This window comes from Meleagris gallopavo, chromosome 1 (genome assembly GCF_905368555.1).
Source record: "Meleagris gallopavo chromosome 1, MGAL_WU_HG_1.1, whole genome shotgun sequence".
In the NCBI taxonomy this organism is placed as follows: Eukaryota; Metazoa; Chordata; class Aves; order Galliformes; family Phasianidae; genus Meleagris; species Meleagris gallopavo.
Genome location: NC_139404.1, coordinates 52,538,202 through 52,558,804, shown reverse-complemented (window position 1 = coordinate 52,558,804; position 20,603 = coordinate 52,538,202). Strand labels below are relative to the sequence as shown.

Below are 20,603 nucleotides of genomic sequence, written 5' to 3'. Positions count from 1 at the left end.
GAGCCTGGCATCAAAGGTGGTGAATCTGCTGCTAGCCACAACATCTAGTATGAGAGTGTCATAGTTGTACTGCTGGAACATTTATAGGATATGGTCCAGAGTTTCATCTCTGTAATTCAGGACGTCAGCTCAGTGTGTTCTTTAAAGCACTTTTGTGAACGGAACAGAAAATGCTTTTCAGCAACTATAGGAATAGGAAAGATAAGCTGATAGTGCCTGTTGCTGTTAGGCATTTTTGGAGGCTGGATCAAGGGGAGAGCCTGTTCTGTGTGCTTGTCCCTTGAAAGGTGCCAGCTGGGAGCTGAAGGCAGATGAAGAGATCTGAGTCGCTGCTGGCTCTCAGGTCAGCAGTGCCGTCCTGTTGCAGTAGTCAGTTGGAGGACATTCTTGCTGTGTTTCAAGTGCAGCATCAGCAAATGATCAAACTGTTGTGATTGACTGGAGTCAATTGAAGGGATAGTTACCTACCAGTTAGTAGTTACCTTATTTTTTTTTTCTTTTTGGTGTGTGTGTGTGTGTGTGTGTGTAGGATGTATTGGTAAGAGAGATACACAAAGATCTGTAGGATAGAGCAGTTGAGGATTGTGGCAGTAAACTGCTGTATTTGTCTTTGCATTTCTGGTGACTGCTTAGTAGGGCAAGACATAAGCCATGCTGAGGGAAGTGTTATCAAAGGAAATCCTCTTCCACCAGAGTTGTATTACCTCTTGTCCATATAGTGGAGCTTGTTAATCTGCTATTGTTCTTGCCAGTGGAACAGTGCTCGAAGTCATTTGTCACTCTTTTATTGCTCCTGGAGATTGCAGAACAGCAGGGTCTGTTTTCTTTCTCAGACAATGACATGTGTTTATGATGCTACATTGTAAGCTGCTTAGCAAACTTGGAAGGACAAAACAGAGCTGAAAAAAAAAGGATAAATCATAAGGGAATTGAGCGGTTCTATAGTTCTGAACTTGAGATATAAATCACTGTTCCAGATGGGTCTCTTGAGAGCCTTCCAAGCTGGAAAAGCCATGCAGTTACTTGCCTGAAAGTGCACAGGTCACAAATGCAATTATATTTGTAAAGGTATGTTCGGATTGGTCGTATTAGATCCGGATGACTGCATCGGATCTGGATGTTCATTACAGGTGCTGAAGGAATTGCTCGTTTGGCTTCATTCCCACCAGTGAATCATGAGATCCAAGATGGCAAATACTGCTGTTGTTTTTAACGATTTGGGGACCTCTTTAAGTGACAGCTAAGAGCTGTGCCTCTGGCTCAGATGTTTGTAACTAACTTACTGAACTCCTTTCCTCTATTGGTATTCCTAAGTGTAACTGATGTGAAGTTGCAAAGGGAAACATAAAGTCAGAAGCCTGGCCTTGAAGCTGTGTGTATGAGTTGTGGCTCAAATACTTGACAGAAGAATGGAAGAGGCTTGCCTGCTTCCTCCTGGAGCCCTGCCTTGCATATGTCAGGCGATGAGATGGGGACTGGTGCTTTCATCAGGTGTATTATAAATAGAATTAACATAATGCACTGGGTGGGCTCTCAGCTGGTAGAAGTAGCCATAGTTAGATTGATTTCTGCGGTTTTTTTCAGTTATGAACGTGGTTTGTGTCATTCCTTTTTTTGCTGTGTCCTAGGTTGCAGCATGTGTGTTCGTGTACAGCTTCATTCTATATTACAGTCTTAAGAAAAGCACAGCCAGCAAAGATCCATCTCTGTCTTCTCCAGAAGGTCCTTACCTGCTTGGGGCAGTTACATACATGCCTTCCCATTGCTTGGTGTCTCTGGATGGACCCCAGCTCATCTTATTTCTAGACGACATTTTTCCTGTTCCATCACAGGGCTGTCACCTTGGTTTGTTTTGCACTCACTCCAGTCAGTGGGAGTTCAAGGAGTGAGACAGGATTTCACTCCATTTCTCTGTCCAATCTGTATTATGGAACACTCAGCACCCAAGTATGTGCACTTCATCAGCTCTGCTGTTAATTAAATGTGTTCCCAGGGGACATACATAGCCAGATGTGATTAAGCCACCAAAGTGGATTTGTGTGGATTGTGGATTTGAACTCTACAGTGTTTCCTGGGGCAGGGAAAGAAGTTGTTTTCTGTGTGTGTATGTGTTTGGAAAGCCTACTTCTCAGGTTATTTTGGATTTGAATGTAACATTTTTCTCTAAAGATTTGGGAATCACATGCTGGGGACATAAATGCAAGCCATGAAATGGACGTTTTAACTGCAATGAGCAGAATGATCTGGAACAAACTAGCAGTCCATCTGACTAACCTGCTCATGTGGTTTTTGGCAGTTACCGATGCGTGGCACTGTATCTTATTTGAATGTAGTTTACTCTGAAAAATGACTTTAAGTAAAGTTGGAATTGTGAAGTTCCGTAGTTCACTGTGCTCTCATACTCAGGCTTTTTCAGCCTATGAATACTTGTTTTTTGCACATCTGTTTTTGAAATAATCCTATATTCTTTTTAGCTCAGCCTCAACAAGGATTCCGTAATTGGAAGTTAGTGATTGTATGGACTATATACAAACCAAAATAAAATCTAGTTCTCACTGTCATAACTGTAGTCTGCACAGGGATTAGCTGGAGTAAAATCTGATTTACAATTCAGTCACTTGAACAAACGTAATTCTGATTATGCACAAAAAACAATGAAATGATGCCACTTTTATACAGTCACCTTTCCGGCCGTTATTAGAATATCTTCTTCGTATTAAAACAACTGTAGTTTTCTCAATTCTTTTTACCCAGGTATTAACTGTAAATTGCTGGGTACCACTGAGTATATTCCAATATGACATTTGCTATATGAAGAGTGAGGGCTGACCGAAGCACAGATCCAGCTGCGGAGCTGTTAATCAGAAAACAGGCTAGCAAATGATTTCCTCAAGTTGCGGATGGTCTCAGCTTTTGCTTCATCTTCATTGGCATTTCCCCTCTGAGATGACTCAGATATGCTGAAGGTGTTTGTCAGAGACTGCGATTTGCTGAAATGGAAAACAGAGTTGAAACTCAGACTCAGCAGGAAAAGGTGCTTTTCTAGAGCTGTTTACTGATGCTTTGTGCTTCACTGCAGAAAACAAAAGAAGCAAGGAGAATCTCCATATGCTAAGACATCCAGGAACTGGGGAGAATGGGAGAGTAGGGGATGGGTGGCTCCAATATCACAGTCCAGAACTCTTAACTGTTTATGAAGGCATCTGATTAAAAACCTACAATTGCCATTTGGTGTTACTCTTCCAAGGAGTGCTGAAATAATGTAACTGTTAATACAGAAGAGTAGATTTATATTGAAGATCACCTTTCTTTCACCAGCCACATCATGAATGGTGATCCATTTTGGGACTGGACAAAGTGGTAGCCCTGTCCCAAGCAAAGTATGCTGGTGCCTAGCCTTCTTGGCGTATCTGCTCTGACTCTGCTGTGTGCACAGTCTTTTGGTTGGCCCCAGTGGGTGTATACGCACTAGCGTTTTAGTTCAGATCTGGTCTGTGCTTATGAAGTAAATTTCCATTTTTTTTTTCTTTCTACTGTGCTTTGTCACTGAGTGGTTTCTCCTGTCCATAGTAGGAATTCAGCCCAAGACCAGACTCTGAATTAAAGTACCTGCAATAGATATAGTACAGAGACTGCATCCTTAGCAACAGCATTTTGATCTGTTAGTCCTCTTCTCTCAGTTGGCCTTACTAATTGTTGACAAGATCACTGAAAATGTGTTCCAGAACATCACTCTTCTCTGTCTAAAAACTCTCTTTACAATTATAGCTTACATTCTATCTTTGGTCTGTTTGTGCCAATTTTTCTTTGTGCCCACTTGGTCAACACCAAACATTTTATTGCCAAACTCTCCTGCCCTGGTGCAGCCAGATATATTCCACCAAGGGTGGCAGAAAAGGCTGCTACAAAAGATGTACAATAATTCAGTGTTCCATCAGTGCTCTTAAACATACAGTCACCATCTGGAGTTCTGTTTATGTATGAGTAGTGCTACAGAGGGCAACTGATGTTATGTGGCAAAAGGAAGTAATGTTATCCAAAGGGACCTTGACAAACTCAGAAGCTGGGCCCGTGTAAACCTAGTGAGGTTCAACAAGGCCAAGTGCAGGGTGTTGCACTTGAGGTGGGGCAATCCCAGATATGTGTACAGACTGGGAGAAGAACTCCTTAAGAGTAGCCCTGCTGAAAAGGACTTGATAGATGAAAAATTTAGCAAGAGCCAGCAGCGTATCCTTACAGCTTGGAAGGCCAACAGTGACCTGGGCTGCATCAGCAGAGGGGAGGCTAGCAGGGAGATAGTCCCTCTCTGCTCTGCCCTTGTGAGGCACTATCTGCAGTACTGCATGCAGATCTGAGGCCTCCAGCTCAGGAAAGATGTGGAGATGTTGGAGAGGGTCCAGAGGAAGGCCACAGAGATGATCAGGGGACTGAAGCACTTCTCCTATGAAGACAGGCTCAGGCAGCTGGGCTTGTTTAGCTTGGAAAAGAGAAGGCTATGGAGAGACATCACTGCAGCCTTCCAATATTTAAAGGGAGATTATAAACAGGAGGGAAATCCAACTTTTTACACAGGTAGATAGTGATAGGACAAGGGGGAATGTTTTTAAAAGGAGGGAAGATTTAGGTTAGATGTAAGGGGGAAGTTTTTCACAGAGAGAGAGGTGAGATACTGGCACAAGCTGCCCAGAGTAGCTGTGGATGCCTCATCCACAGAGGCATTCAAGGCCAGGATGGATGAGGCCCTTGGTAACCTTATTCGGAACTTGATCTAGTGGTTGGCAACCCCGCCTAGAGAGAAGGGTTGGAGTTAGATGATCTTTGAGATCCCTTCCAACCCAAGCCATTCTGTGATTCTACGATAATGTGCTGCTTATTCTGTAAGGGTTATGATTACATACCCTGCTGGAAAGATGATAATGTATTGATAAGGTCGGGATAGAGCACACATTTAGCAATGAGCACATGAACAAGAGGATGAATGTGAAGTCTTAATAGATGTAAAGTACAACTGGTGCTTCCTGATAGCGGTTCACTGGTGACCTGATTTGTGCCTGGCATTTGTACCTCTGAAGTCTCACAGTTACCCAGGCCTTTGTCCCTGGGGACTGCTGCCTGACAACAGTTTTGCCTGACAAACTTTTTTGGAAAGCCTTATTTTAGTATCTGCAACTATCAGTGGTTTAACAGAGCACCTACTTCAGATGTGGGTGTGGGGTGGCTTGCTGCTTGGATGTTTCGGTGGGGCTTGGCTGGCTCGGAGCCCGGCCCTGAGCAGGAGGTCTGGGCTGCTGTGGTGGGAACACGCCTGCCTTGGAAGCCTGGACTGGAGAGGATCCAGTTGCTGATCGGATTTGCTGTGGAGATCCAGGTGACCTTTGCTGCTGAGGTGAAGTGGACAGAGGACTCTGAGGCTGCTGTCCTTGAGGAGAGAGCCGTTGTTGTGGAGGTGCATTTGTCCGTGGAGGCTGAGATGCCTGAGGCTGGCGTGGTCCACCTGGAAGGGTCGTGTAGATAATAAGCATGAGGAAGGTCATGTGGAAAATGAGCAAGTAACATCTATATGGAGGGATGATATTTGCTAGGAGGAAAGACTATTCAGAGCAGTTTCATGCAAAAGGATAAGGAAAATCCTATTTTACAAAAAAATAAAATCTAGCACTGGTGTCATGCCCATGTCTCTAGAGCTTTTGTAGTCCGTTTCTTTATTTCTTTAAAAATTAAATAAATTTTGCCACTCTACCCAAAGGAAATTGCTTCAATGTGCTGTACTTTTCCATGTAACTAATATTTCTTGTTCTAGGCAAGCACTTGCATTGGAAAAGAAGATTGGTTTGGGTCAACAGTCTCTTCATGGGGCCAACATTTTGATGCAAAACTGTACACCCCATCATTATCCATGGGTTTGTTCCAGCATTATCTGCAGCTGGTTTCAGCCATATTAATAGCAGATCCTCAAAACACAGTCTGAACTTGATTATTTTGGTCACTACTCACTTTTGCTAATTGGAAAAAAACACTTCATGCAGCTCAATCCTACTCATTAAAGTTGTGAGCAAAGACTAGGCTACTGAGGCAGCCTTGGCTCGGAAAAAATGCTGGATATAATATAGCAGTGTGGAAAGCTGGCAAAAGTTAGTGTTGTGAGGCTGGTAGGATTTCACATGTGGCCAAAGTGGGAGCTGTGAGAAAAAAACATCACAGAGAATTGGAGTGGAATTCTGGGCACATTCAGGAAAGAAGTATCCTACAAGGCCAATGATTTTTAAGTCATCATATCAGTAATACCATACTTGGTATGAGGAATGCAAAATTTTAGAAATAGCAAAAGTGGAACTGATGAGGAAAAGGTAAGTAGATGATTTTATCTGGGAGGAGATTGCAAAGGGAGAAAGGGACAAAGGCGGCAAAAAAGGATGGTTTGGAGGTGAATTGAATGCTTGTTGTGGTGTGAGGTACCTATAGAGCAGCCCCATTCCTCAACACCTCAGGCTAAATCTGGACAGTAAACCAAATGTGTTGTTCTGGCCAAGCCACAAGTCAAGACTGCTTCTGCTGTCAAGAGAAGTTGAGGGTATGCTCTTCCTTGGTGACAGGGCAATGTGTGTATGGATGGATCAAGGATCCCAGTGTCACCATCTTGGTATCTATTCCAGGTGACAGCACCCATGTCTTCCTATCGCTTCTTTACACTTTTAGCTGCTACAGCTTTGTGTAAACACATATACAGGGTGCCTAAAACACTGCTCCAATGCCACTTCTAGTGGCAATGCTTTGCTGATCCAAACCCTAACAGTGTTATCAGCTGGATCTGTACTGGATTTTCATCTCACTTTCTGAGCTACTGCAGAGTATTACAGTAGCTCCTTTAATGGCTCACAGAATCTGCTGTCTGCTTATCAGTGAATTGGAACAATGAGTGAGACCTTTATCTTGAGAGCTTTTATTTGGAAAGCAAACTGATGTCTCACAGTCCATGCGATCATAGGGTCCCAAACAACTGTACCTTGGGGAGGAGGCCGTGGCTGAGACAGTTGTGCAAGCTGAGGTCCAGGCTGAGTTTTCATTGTCTGAGGCTGAACTTGTGGAGGCTAGAGGAAAAAAGAAAAAAAAAAGCCATTCCTGTTAATACAGAGTCTCCAGAGAGAAGCCCAGAGGTATTATAGGAATAGTGGAATCCTGAAGTGTTCCTTAAGTATGTACACACAGCATCTGGCTGGTAAAATTTCAAGGGACTGAAAGAGGGAGCTGAGTAATGAAGAGCACATAAGTTGTTTGCTCACAGGGAATAACAGTGAAGTTGCGGTTTATAATGTTTTTAGGCAATCAGGAATTGCAAAATTTATGAGGCCTGAGGGGTCTTTTAGTCCCATTTCCCATTTTGGGCAGTTGCCAGCACCAGATGCTCCAAAGGAAAAAGGGGTGAACCACGGAAACCTCTATGGAGTAATCATACATTTACCCTGAGGGGTCTTATCTTGATTGCTAGTAAGTACGGACCAGTGTAAACCATGAAAGCTTACTATCTGCTCCACATAATTTTTGCAACAATTCCAGATATTTTTTAACATTGACACCCGGACCCTTTGAAATTTATTCCACTCTTAGCCTCACTATCTTCCAAACTTCTCAACTCCATTATTTGAGTTTGAGAATAGTTCTCACAACCTACCTTTGCTAGGCCATTCATTATTTTGTAGACTTTTACTGCCCTTTCTCTGATTTATGTCCTTTCTAAAGCCAACTGGCTGAATCCCTTCGGTCCCTCCATGGGAATGTTTCCAGGCTCCTAATCATTTTCATCATACACTTCTCTTTCCTGGCTTTGCAGTCCTTCCTGCAGATGCCAGAAGCAGGTCTGCTTGCATCATTGCAGATGAAGCACTATCTTGATTCTCTGTATACATCACCAACTCATTACCTGTGCGTCCAAATTCCTTGCTTCTCCCATGCCAACACAGCCCTAGTCTGAGTAATGGTTTTCATTAGTCTGTTTGCTACAATGTCTTTCTCAAGTGGCACCGTTAGTGGGACTTGCAAGGTGCACCTACTGTTTATATTCTCCCTCTCTTTACCCCTAGTTCAGCTTACTTTTCAGTCTCTGGCACAGTTTACTATTGTGGTGACTTAACATACACAGCTCTGTCAGAAGTTCTTCCCTACCATCCTTGGTTCTGACTAACCCAAATAAGTTGGTGCCATCTGCACTTTCTTCCCTCTCACTGTTTACTCTTTTTGACATATATTTTGATAAATAGATTAAGCAACACAGAACTGTTGGACATAGAGCTTGGTCCAAGGTTAACAAAAGTCTGTGTAAGCCTATTGCCTAAAATTGTTTATGAAAGAACACGGGAAGTTGGAGACAGATAGACTGGTATGTGCCGGATTATTTACATGGGGAACACAATGATAAAGGGGTTGTCGAAGATCCTGGAAGGTCAGGAGAGTGAGCTAAGTGATTTTGGAAATGGGAAGAAATGTTTCATAGTTGGACGCAGCAAAATGAGTTTCAACTGACTAGCATAAATGTGATGAGGTTGCCAGCCCATCTTGTGCAATATTTATCTAGGACATGCCAAAAAGTGGTGGGGGGAAACAAAGGAAATTTTCCATTTCATAGCTTCTAGTCCTGCATAGCTTGAGGCACTAAACCTTGTCTTTATTTGGTGGAAGTGCACTGTCCTAATCCCGTAAGACATCTTGATTAGACTGGCCAGAGAAAGGGAATCATATTGGCCTCTATAGCCTTTGCCTGCACCCAACCCAAGGCTTCCAAGAGATGAAGGCGAAACAGCATTTTGAGGCAGAGAGGTGAAGGGGCGAGGGCCACCCAAGGTCCTTCAGCCTCTGCAAAGAAAATAAAGAGGGGAAACAGTGGAAGTGAGGCAGAGAGCCATGAGAGAGCTGCAGCTGTAACCATAAAACTGTATATCATACGGTTGCCATGAAAAAAATGGTTGCTATTAACATCTTACAAGGTCTGGGTGGACCAGGCTCTGAGCAACTTGATCTGCCTGTAGGTGTACCTGCTCTCTGCAATGGGGTTGGAATAGATGGCCTTTAAGTGTCCCTTCCAATCCAATGATTCTAGATTCTATGAAGTCCTGTGCTCCATCAACCCAATTAATAACTAGTTATTAATGTGTCAGGGCCATGTTTAGTGTCCTTTAATTTCCACTTTGCTAACTATTTGCAAGATTTAAAATTTCTCAGATCTACATCTTCATCAGAGGCCAGATTCTGTTCCACAGTGAAACTTCGCCTTTTAGTCCCTCTCTCTCCTTGCTTTCTACAATAGCTCATCTGATACCTTGCCTTAGGCTTTGGGACAGTGAAACTATATTATTTTGACTGACTTCCTGCTATCTACCACTTTATGAATATATTCTCAAACTGCTGATGGGCAAAGAATCAAAGGAAGATTAATGGATCATTTTTCTTCAGTAAAAAAAAATTGTGGTGAATGCTCTTAAGTCACAGTTCTGTTGGTTTCTGTATTAATTTTAAAATTAGTTATTGAGATAATTTTTAAGGTCTATGGCTTCCTTATGTACACATTTCTATATTACTCTTAGTCTTTTTAAATATAGATTTTATATTATACACCAATCCTCTGGAGTAATAACTGTTACTAATGAAATAGTGCTTTTTTGGCAGCAGATTCACTTCCTAAATTTGTTTCATTGGATGTAGCCAGCTGGATCAGGCGCTTAATAATTCTTAAAAATATCAATCATCACTAATTTAATCACTGAGTTTGCTCTCTGCTGTGTCTTTCTTATCAGGAAAATCTATGTATAGTTTAAGAAGTTCTCCACTTCCAGCAATTACATTTAGTAGAGACACATTCTGCCTGTGTTGTCTTCTTTTCCTCCCTTAATGCTGGATGATCCACAGAGCTTAGCAATCCTTTGGTAGGGTTCCATCTTCGGATGAACTCAGAGAAATTGTTTCATTCTTCCTTCTATTTGATCTTCAGAATCAAATTCCATCCCTTTGCAGTTTCCTTTTGTTACCTGCATGGTTGTATGTAAAGGTATTTGCAAATGTCATATTCCCAAATCTGGAAGATTTTTTTGTCTATCTTCAATGTCTCCTTCTACTTTGCCATTAGGTCTAGGAGTTTATTTCTTGCATTCCTCATTCAGGAGCAGATCTGCAATGTATATATGCATTCAGGAAAACAGTGTTCTCTTAAATAACATCCATAAAGAGTTGCTTATAATACTAGGGAGCTTTTTCTTAACTTGTTAGTTTTACTAAAATCACCTCTTCTGTCTGTGCCATATGGTTACTTTTTGATACCACATCTGTTCTTGGGACATCAAGCCTAGTACTACGTGTTCACTTCCTCAGTTTGTATCTGGGTGATTCAGAAGGCTAGGTCATAGAATCGTAAAGTCATAAAATCATAGAATCATGGAATGGTCAAGCTGCTCTTTCCTACTGCACTTGCATTTTGCAGTTCCCAGAAGTTACCTAAAAAGATGGTCAACTCTCTCTGACTTATTGTTCCACCGTGTTATTGGACTTGCTTTTTGATAGCTGTAGTCTCACTTTAATAAAACTTTTTGCTTCTTCCATTTCTGTCAGTTTCTTAATTTCTTATTTTTTTTTGATCCAGAAACTTGTACAGATAGCCACAATAATGTGTAGATATTCTATGCATACACATTGGATATCCAAGAATTAATATTTCTGTGTATTTCTCTGCTTTTGCCTTTGGGGGTTGGACTCGATGATCTCTGGAGGTCCCTTCCAACCCCTACGATTCTGTGATTCTGTATTCAATACTGCTTGCCTTGTATTAAGAATTGTTTTCTTTTTCTTGATTCTGTGGAAGTCTACAACTGTAGCTCCAGTTCTGCATCTCACTTGCCTTGCATTCAATGATATCTCTCTGTCAGTTTTTAACTATGCATTATGACATTATGGTGGCAATTGTAGTTTGTACAGTTTCTGCAATGTTTGTTGTACCCAGGTCTTTTTCTATAGTAAAACAGTAGTTAAGACATTTGTGATTTTAATTTTCTTGATCTTGTGTACAGATTATTTGTAGGTTGTATTCTTGACGAGGATTCTTATTTAAATATTCTATTTGACATCTTATCCTTCCAAGACCATTTGTTTTGTTCTTGTTTTAGGTCTGTTGTAATCCAATCCAGTCTTGTACTAGTATATCACAGACATAGACAACAGATGCATCTGTCCATTTTCTTCTCAGTTTCTGCAGGTCTCCCCTTTGCTGTTCATTTATATACTCTATATCTTTGTTATTTCAGATGGCATTTGTTGATTCCATTTTGGCCAGAGTAAATCCTATCCCGTCTGTATCACTGTCCCTATCCCAAACCATTTTTAGTGTCTATTAAATGTTTACCCTCTCCACTCTAGCTAAAATCTGTTTTGGAGTTACTCTGAGTACACTGCATGTTGGGACCTGGTTTAGAAGGGAGTGAGCTGTTGTATGACAGAGGCAGAAAGCCATAGAATCCAGTGTGTTGCAATCAGTGTTATCCCTTATCCTGTTTACTCTTCCTATTCTTTCTTTTGTACAGTTTTTGTTGTCCTCAACCCTTTGTTCTTGGCTCCCTCCTAGATGCTGCAAGAAGTGTAGCACATACACCTTTAGATTGAACGTGCCACGAGGCACATTAAATGCAACACTGACATGTTTTTATATGGATTCAACAGTAGTGAAGTCTCCTACTGATGAAGGGGTGAAAGGTATCCCCAAAGAAACAATGCTGCAGTGAGAAATGAAACAAGTCTTGATGGAAATCCCCACTCTCCTGTTTGCATCAGGGATGCAAAAACAGGAGTGAAGCCTATGTTGAGGACTGGGTGTTGGATGGAGGTGAAGCAGAGAGTTGCAAACACCTCTAAAAATGTTGTCTTCAATAAAAATGGGATTTAATTTAGCAAGCCAGAATGTGTATGCACATGCATGGCCCACAGTACCACTGTGGTACCACAGCTATGCAGAAGGGGAGAAAGGGAGAGTAAACCATTTCTTAGAGGCATGCAATGCAAGCTGTCTGCAAGAGACTTCTTTGGAAGGGCAGGAGTCAATCTACCCAACACACTCTCATGTGGGACTGTTCAACTCTATGAGACTTCTGATTACCTCACACACACAGGAAGAAGAGGGAACAAAAGAGTTTGAGGAAACATCTTGACCAAAAGGTCTCTATTCTCTCATACCCAAGGTCTCAGTGGTGATGGGGTAGATCCAGCAGTGCTGATAAGCTGAGTCATTTTGGAAACAACCAGATCGGCTATCAGCTGTCTGTCCTCTTCCACATGCTCCCCAATCAGGGGCATCGAGCTGTCCATTACCTGCCAAGAGAGGGAAAAGGCAGCAGTTAATAAGGAGAGTTCCTGGTAGCAGATGCATGTTTCAGATCACCAATCACACTACCTTGCTTCATCTCCCTGACATTCTTACGAATACCTCTAGTCATCAATCCCCTCTATGCTAAAACATATTTGGTTGGGATTTCACTTTGGTGCTTTTGGAAATGACATGTACTTCATAGAATTGTTTGAGTTGGAAGGGACCCTTGAGAGCCATCTGGTCCAATTCCCCTGCAATGAACAGGGACACCCACAGCTTGATCAGGGTGCTCAGAGGCCCTACAGCCTGATCTTGAATGTCTCCAGGGATGGGGCATTCACCACCTCTCTGAGCAACCTGTGCCAGTGCCTTCCAGTGCTTCCACCACACCCCATCTTCCATCCCTTAACAATGTGAAAGCCAAGCCAAGTCTTCTGGTGTCTGAAGGCTTTCTAAATCAAGTAAACACAAACTTGCTTTTTCTCATCTCCTGAGGAGATGACTCTCATGGATGGGGTTTCTCTAACATTGTGCCACAGCATATGGGGGAGACATTGCAGAAGAAAGGGCCACATGCAGGCCCAGGAGAATGGAAACACAATGTACTAAAGTCTGAGGAGATGAAAGCAACAGGTGCTGGCAGAAATCAGGAAACATTTGGGATTAATAAACACAAAGCACTGCACCCTGAGAGGGGAAATAAACTCCACAGATACACAGTGAATAGAACATTACCAAAATGATGGCATCTAATGCAGAAAAGTAAACTTATTCTCTGCTTTTCTTCTTGATATTGTCATGACACAATTGCTTCCCAACAAGTACTAGAACTGTGCTGGAGAAAGCTGGCATGTAAAACTGTGGCTATGGAGTAAAGAGAACTGTCAAAAGGTCTTTGAGGTAAAAAATGGTCTGACAACAACAATAGCAATGAAACACAGCAAACCCTCAGGTGCACAGCAGCCCTAAACATCATTTTCAATAGTTCATTCTAAATCAAGTTCTTCACAAACATTAGCTAAATCCCACAGGAAGAGCTGTGCTACGACGAAGTTAAGATTCAGCTGGATTAAATATAGTTGTACCCAAATATCAGAGTTGGAAGAGTTTATTTTGTTTCTGCTTTTATTTTTAAACCAAACGTGAAGAACTTTGGAAATGCAGAGTTAAAGGTTGTTTTGCTCCAGAAAGGCACTGACTCATGCTCAGATAACAACTGGATGTGCAATCCACTTTGGCAAGGCTGCAAGGCTGTGAGTGAAATGGAAGGTTTTACACTTTTTTTTTTTTTTTTTAATAAGTTAAAGTAGGGGAAAACAGTTAGATGAGTTCACTGAGTTTGTATGTTGATGCTAGCCAGAAGCTATTAATTTGCAATATTCATTTCTATTGGTGGCTCATGCAAACTCTAGGGAAGATGCCTAGGAGATTTAAAGTGGGAGTTTGCCTGAAGTTGGCATTTAAATCCCTGGCTACTTTACCCTGAGTGTGAAAGAAGGAAGGCATAAGATCTGATAAAAATGCTCAGCTCAATACACAAAGTGATTCTTTCCACTGTCCAGTCCGTTTCTCTGCAAAAAGGGAGGTAGGAAAATATGTCTCCCTAGCAGTGTAAAATCCATGATGGCAGGGAACGGCCAGCATGCCGCTGTGCTTCACTGCTCCCGGGAGCCTTCCAGCAGGTTTCTCTGCAGCTTTCCTCCCCCCAGCTCCCTCATTAAAAGCATTCCCATCTCGTTTGGCGATTGCAGTTCATACGTGCGAAAAGAGATCTCAGCTCCATGCAAGGCACCGTTCGAGGGCCTCACCTGACCACTAGATGGTGCCATTAGTCTGCTGACAGACCAGCCTAACCCTAACCCTCCCAATGATAAAATTCAGTTTGAAACTACCAACTAAAATAAAACTCCTAATTTCCCCCCGTTGAGAATGCTTTTCCCTATTTCTGTGGCAGCAGTGGCTGGAGCAGAAAGGGAAGTTTCTATTTGATAAAGCAGAAGTACTAGGGGAATGAACCCTGGAGCAGGTCCCATTTCAGCCAGAGAATCACAGAATCATAAGGGTTGGAAAAGACCTCTAAGATCACCTAGTAAAACCACCAACCCATCCCCACCATGCGCACTAACTGGGGATGCACTCGATCCCCTCATTCAGGTCATCAATAAAAATACTAAACAGGAGAGGACCCAGTACCAACCCCTGGAGAACACCACTCATGACTGGTCACCAGCTGGGTTTAATTCCATTCACCACCATTCTCTGGGCCTAGCAATCCAGCCAGTTCTTTACCCAGTGGAGAGTATGACCTGTCCAAGCCACTGCCAGCTGCCAGCTTCTCCAGGAGAATGCTGTGGGAGACAGAGCCAAAGCTTTCCTAAAGTCTAGGTAGAGTACATCCACAGCCTTTTCCTTATCCACTAGGAGCGTCACCTAGTCATAGAAGGAGATCAGGCTGGTTATCAGGAAAATTCACCAGGGATCAGGGCACCCGCAGTGTGTGTGGTGTATGTCTGGCAGGGGAGCATGAGCTGTAGGAGGCTGCCAATATGGGGGTGAGCAGTCACACACATAGGAAAAAGCCTGTGAGAATGGCAGTGATTTCGGTGGGCAAAATGAACACAGCTGGCTGTCACTTGAGTGGAAAGGAGCATGAGATGTTACTTTGTGTCTCCTCCAGGAAAGGTGAGTTGCCCTGCAGCTGAGCAGGCACTAATGTCAGTGCCGAAATAAACAAACTGGAAGGCTTCCCAAAGAGGTGGTGGAATCACCATCCCTGGAGGTGGTCAAGAGCTGTATGGATGTGGCACTGAGAGTCATGGTTAGTGGGCATGGTGGGGATGAGCTGATGGTTGGACTTGGTGATCTTTGCGATCTCTTTCAACCTTAATGTTTCTATGGTTCTATAAATATCAGAATCACAGATAGATTGCACAAATGCTGAGAAAAACACAGAGCAGCTGAGCAAAATAAGAAGATGTTGACACATATGGTCCTGGCCTTCACAGTTGCCCAAGGTCAGTGGCTGCTCCTGAGGCAGCTGCTGCTGCCTGATAAGGGATGTGGGGGAATGGAAAGCAGCAGGGCAAAGAAGAGGCTGAGGTAAACCCTGTCCTGCTCCTCCTCCTGCCTCTCTATGATGCTGAGGCCTAAAGGATGGTCATACTCTTCTGTGCTCTGGTGTGCAAGAGTGGGGTGTTAGAGGATTTTTTAGGGAAGGAAGGAAGAACACATGATTAAGCATTTCAAAAGGACTGATAAGACGGTGGTGAAGGGATGGGTACGGCCAGCAGGGAGCATGTCTCTCATCACACAGCTTGGCTCCAGAGCAGGTAGGACTTAGCCAATCCAGGAGGAAGAATACATCAAGTGGATCATTTTACTTGTCTCTCACTTGCTCCATATTTGTCAATATAGCAGAGATGTAGAAAAGGGTTAGACTGCCAAAAAAGGAGGTGGGAGAGACCATACACACTGCTGAGCTCTTTTGAGAATCTGGCTGCTAACAGTGGTACCTAACTTGTGCTATTTTGAGGGTTTGGCCTTTGGAATGTTCATGCTGAATATTCTTTTAAAATGATAAAGTTCTTTAAATCAGAGGAAAAGGAAGAATCACCATTTGCCATCATATTCACAGCTGTGAAACTTTGTAGAAATCAGTAGATTTCCTTTTGTGTATGAAAATGGAACTTATAGAACCATAGAATCATTAAGGCTGGAAAAGACCACTAAGATCATTTAGTCCAACTGTCAGCACATTCACACCATGCCCACTGACCACGTGTGTTGTTGCTTTAAAGGGCAGAAGGGCAATAAGTCCTGGTATCTGCCACAGGAAAGGAAACAAAGGTGAAGTTCAAGTGGCAGCAAATGCCATGAGTAAAAGATTATTCTTATCCTCTGCTGATAATTCATCTTTTAATCTGATTGTTTGCAATGAGCCACTGTGATAAATTGCATTTCATAGACTTGCTTATCACTGCTTCTGCAGTTCTTTCCTAGAGAACAGCTTTGCACTGTGAAAATTAATTACGGCCTGCAATTGCATTGTGCAAATTCTGTATTTGTTCAGGCCATTTAGGCATGCTTTCATATAACATGTCACAGCATACTGTTCCTTCTCACCAAGAAAAATACAACTGTTGCACTGTGAAAAAACTTATTTTTTTTTCCCACTATCAAAAGAAAAAAGCAAAATAAAGGATCAGTTTCAGACCAAGAAAAGTACCCCAGGAAATAGGCTGGAGGCAATTAATTACTTGTCAACATCTCTCTCAGATCTGCATAAAGTAGAAAAGATGTCTGTTTGGCTTTGTTCTGCTATTTGTATTGCACTGCTTTACTCCTTTCCCAACCGTCAGTCCGTCAGCCTGCCATCTGAATGCCTGTTGGTGTTGGTACATCGGAGTTGCTCAATCAGGTTTTCTGGTGGGATAATTCAGCATGACCGATTTGAAGCTAATGTGTGTCTTCTAATTTGTGCTGTATTAGATCTGTTGCTTTTTACCTTGGTCTTGGAGAGAGGGGAGTGTTAGTGTGTATTTCTCTGTGTGCGGTGATGGCTGTCAGCGGGTGGCTGTGCTTTTCATGCAGTCACTCACAGACAAAGACAGATGTGAAAAGCCAGAGGTATATCCAGGCAGAGGCGTATAATCCTTAAGCACAGAATTATCCATGTGTGCACGTACATAGGCTTATGTGCAGGAATAGATGTGGGGATATGAAAACCACATCTCACATCTGACCATGTATGGACACAGTCCAAATGTCCTTACGCTCGTTTTTAGCAAGACTGCTTTTTTGCTCTTCCTTTCTCAGCTACACGTGCATAGAGATATACAAGTGCAGAGCAGGGAGGCAGTTTGCTCTGGGGGATGCTCCTCTAGGTGCTGATGAACTGCACACAGGAGCAGACTCATCACTACAGCAAAGACAGAGGCTCACCAGCGTTTCATTGCTGGCAACGGTGCTTGGATCACATGCCCTTTGACAGGTCGCTGCTCCCCGGAGAGCAGATACATAATGCTGGAATGTGCAGTCGCTGGAGGGCTCATGTGGTTCTCATCAGCATCCCAACCCTCAGCGGGTGGGACTGCTCTCCCACACATATCTTTCCAGTGTGTCAGCACCCCTTCATGAAGCCGTAGGCTGGCTCTGCTCATCTTCCTCAGCTGGCTTGTGTTGGCGGAGTTTACAGCAGGTCAGATGCTGTGCCTCCTTGAATCACATAGTGACAGAGGCACTTGCTTACTTGCCACATTTTCTCTCCCCCAGGGCATCTCTTAGGTTTCCACTTGGATTTTCTGGCCAGTTTTTCCCCCCCCTACCCTGTTCAAATGACCTGAGCATCCTGCACACCCATTCCCATCTCTGCCTCTGGTCTGCTGAGGAGCGCATTGATCCTTAGCTCCCAGAGCCATAGGTTCTGTAATTAATGGGGCTCTGAACACAGATGTCTGTAGTTCATGCTGACCATCGTACTTCTGTAGGGCTCTGCCTTGCTGGTCTATTATTCTAGTGAATGCTATCTAGGCAAAAAATTTTAGAAAATGCACTCATTTTTTAATTAACTTGTTCTTGTTCCTTATGGACCTTTATGCTACATTATCACCATTTATTCTACTCTCTTAGATCATAGAGTTATAGAGTCATTTAGGTTGGAAAAGCCCACTAGGAACATCTAGTCCAACCAAGTAAGATGCAGCTAGGAGCTTTATTATTTGAGTTCCCTTTAAAGTGATTGGAGAAATACATGTTCCTTTAGAAACAGATATTTAGTGAACTGGATCACCTCCTGGACCTGAATTGGTGGGTAATGGGTGGAGCGTAACACGTTTAATATTGCTATGTGGCACCTGGATTCAGGTTGGGCTGAATCTAAGCATGTTTTCTTATAATGCTATCAATCCCTACTAGCAGCTATCAGAGGTGTGCTGGCTTTGCTAATGTTCAGCCTAGGAAGAATGGTGCTGGGGCACTGGTGCGGTGAGGCATGCAACACTTGCAGGCTACTATGTGCTTAAGAAGAAGGCAGCTTCACATCTGTCCCATGCTGGTATGTTACCACATGGTGGGGTCTGATTATCTGGAAAGCAGGGGTGGGCAAGCAATCTGCAGTTCTCCCAGTTCCCTTCACAGTCCACAGTGAGTAATGAAGGCACTTTAATTCTGATCCCTTGCTGCATATCTATTATAGAATCATAGAATCACTCGAGTGGGAAGTGGCCCTTAAAAGACACCTAGTCCAACTTGTCTGCCATGAACAAGGACATCTACAGCTACTTCAGGTTGCTCAAAGCCCCTCCAGCCTGACATTGGCTGTCTTCAGGGATGGGGCATCCACCTCACCTCTGGACAGCCTGTTCCAGTGCCTCACTACCTTTATCATAGAAAACTTTTTTCTTATATCCAGTCTAAATCTCCCTCTATCAATTTGAAACCATCTCCCCTTCTCTTATCACAACTGATCCTGCTAAAGAGTCTGTCCTCTTCTTTCCTGCAGCCTCCTTTCAGATATTAGAAGGCCGCTGTCAGGTCCCCCTGGATCCTTCTCTTCTCCAGGCTGAACAGCCCCAGCTCTCTCAGCCTGTTTTTGTAGGAGAGGTGTTCCATCCCTTGGGTCATTTTTGTGGCCCTCTTCTGGATGGACTCCAACAGGTCCATGTCTCTTCTATACTGAGAACTCCACATCTAGAGACAGTACTGTAGGTGAAGTCTCACCAGTCAGTCAGTTTGCCTGAGGCTGTGAATTAGACTCTTGCATATCAGTGAACCAGAGCTTGGAGGAGACAAATAGGCACCCTAGAGCAGTGACTGCTGGACCTCACATGTTGGTGTGAGTGAGCATATTGGTGCATATAAACTCTGAGGGAAAGTGTTTGCAGATACAGTTCCCCAAGGTTCCCCTTGCTCTCACCTCAATGATATAGTCTTTTCCATCTTTGCTGTGGACAGCTTTGACAGCACAAATATCAAGACCTCCAAACATTTCCGCACAGGCATCCACCCACAGTTTGTACCTGCAGAAAGCACAGAGGCATGGCCTACGATTAGCTGCCTTGGTGATACACCAATACAGTTACCCATCCCAATGCCCGCACAAAGAGATTCTGGAGCCACTTTAATCGTAAGGCATTCCTGATATGCTCTGCCTTCATTTTTTGCACCAAAAAAAAACCCAAGAGAATTTTGTCTGAAGCTTCCTGTTAGTTCAGATTGCCTCAATTCTGCCCTCAAAGCCACCTTAAAACATTTCTTTCCCTCCTTGGTATTTACATCAGATATCCAGTCGGTTGTCATTTAGCCAAGCTATAAATATTTAGCTCATTTTATCTCCCAGAAGATTTGGCCCCTTAGAATTTGTACTGGCTTTGCCTGAAAGCCCTCCATTATGCAGAAAACTTTTCTCCTGATAAGACGTTCAGGACACTGGGGCTTCATTATGATGGGAAAGCGAGTGCAGAACTTTGCAGAGTAGCCATCTCCTCTGTGATCTGTTACCCAGCGGCTCCTCTTTTTACAATTCACCCTTTCAATGCCATCCTTCCACAGCTCCTCACCCTCCCATCCCTTGGACATTGCTTCTGGACAGGTGGTCTCATCACACAGACTAGGCCACAGCCCCTTTCTCTGGCCATCCCAGAACAGAACTATCAGCTGCTCTGAGCTGAGGCCATCTTTGTCGGGTGCCCCTTTAGCTGTCCTGGTGTCAGAGGAGGAGAGGGAATGAAAGAGGCATATTATGAGTGGACTGCATCCCATATGACTGTTCCTGCATCCCTGAGTGGAAACGAGGAGGGAACGAGGCGTCCTGGTTTTATTTCCTGTGCAGCTGCTTTGCAGTCCTGAGCATTTCAATAAAAATAATAATCTCCGAACAGCAGATCTGTAAGCAGGACTGTGACAAGATGCGGGGAGGGGAGGCCACAGCCTCTTGAAAACACTGACATTTTGCAGGCCCTGAGGGGACTGGGAAAAGAGCTGTTTTGGCCAAAGATCAAGTTTACATCCTTGAAGCCAGCCAGAGTCCCCATGGCTTGACAACATAATGATCAACTTGTGTGAACGCAATGTCTGAGGGAAAATGGCTCCTAATGAGGAGACCAAGCATGTTCATCCCAGCCCCTGTGAGGAGGGCAGAGCCTGAGAAGAACTAACCAGCATGAGGAGGAGAGCTGCGCATCCTCTGAGCTCTGAAGCACTGCTTGCAGCATTTTATGCCTACAAATCATCATCAGCACTTGTGGAGTTTCACTATCATTTTGCCCAG

The 20,603-nt window shown here is 43.4% G+C and overlaps 1 protein-coding gene across 1 annotated transcript in view; it reads right to left on the bottom strand.

Annotated features, from left to right (window-relative positions):
- Positions 1 to 2,582: 2,582 nt before the first annotated feature.
- Positions 2,583 to 20,603, bottom strand: part of SYN3 (synapsin III) — a 202,139-nt gene continuing 184,118 nt past the window's right edge. Inside the window, exons 10-14 of the mRNA XM_019611443.3 lie at positions 19,251 to 19,353; positions 12,205 to 12,339; positions 7,004 to 7,088; positions 5,197 to 5,494; positions 2,583 to 2,990 (exon numbers count right to left, since the gene is read on the bottom strand). Coding sequence (XP_019466988.2) covers positions 2,858 to 2,990; positions 5,197 to 5,494; positions 7,004 to 7,088; positions 12,205 to 12,339; positions 19,251 to 19,353 — 754 coding nt within the window. The 3' untranslated portion in view covers positions 2,583 to 2,857. The remainder of the gene's footprint in view (positions 2,991 to 5,196; positions 5,495 to 7,003; positions 7,089 to 12,204; positions 12,340 to 19,250; positions 19,354 to 20,603) is intronic.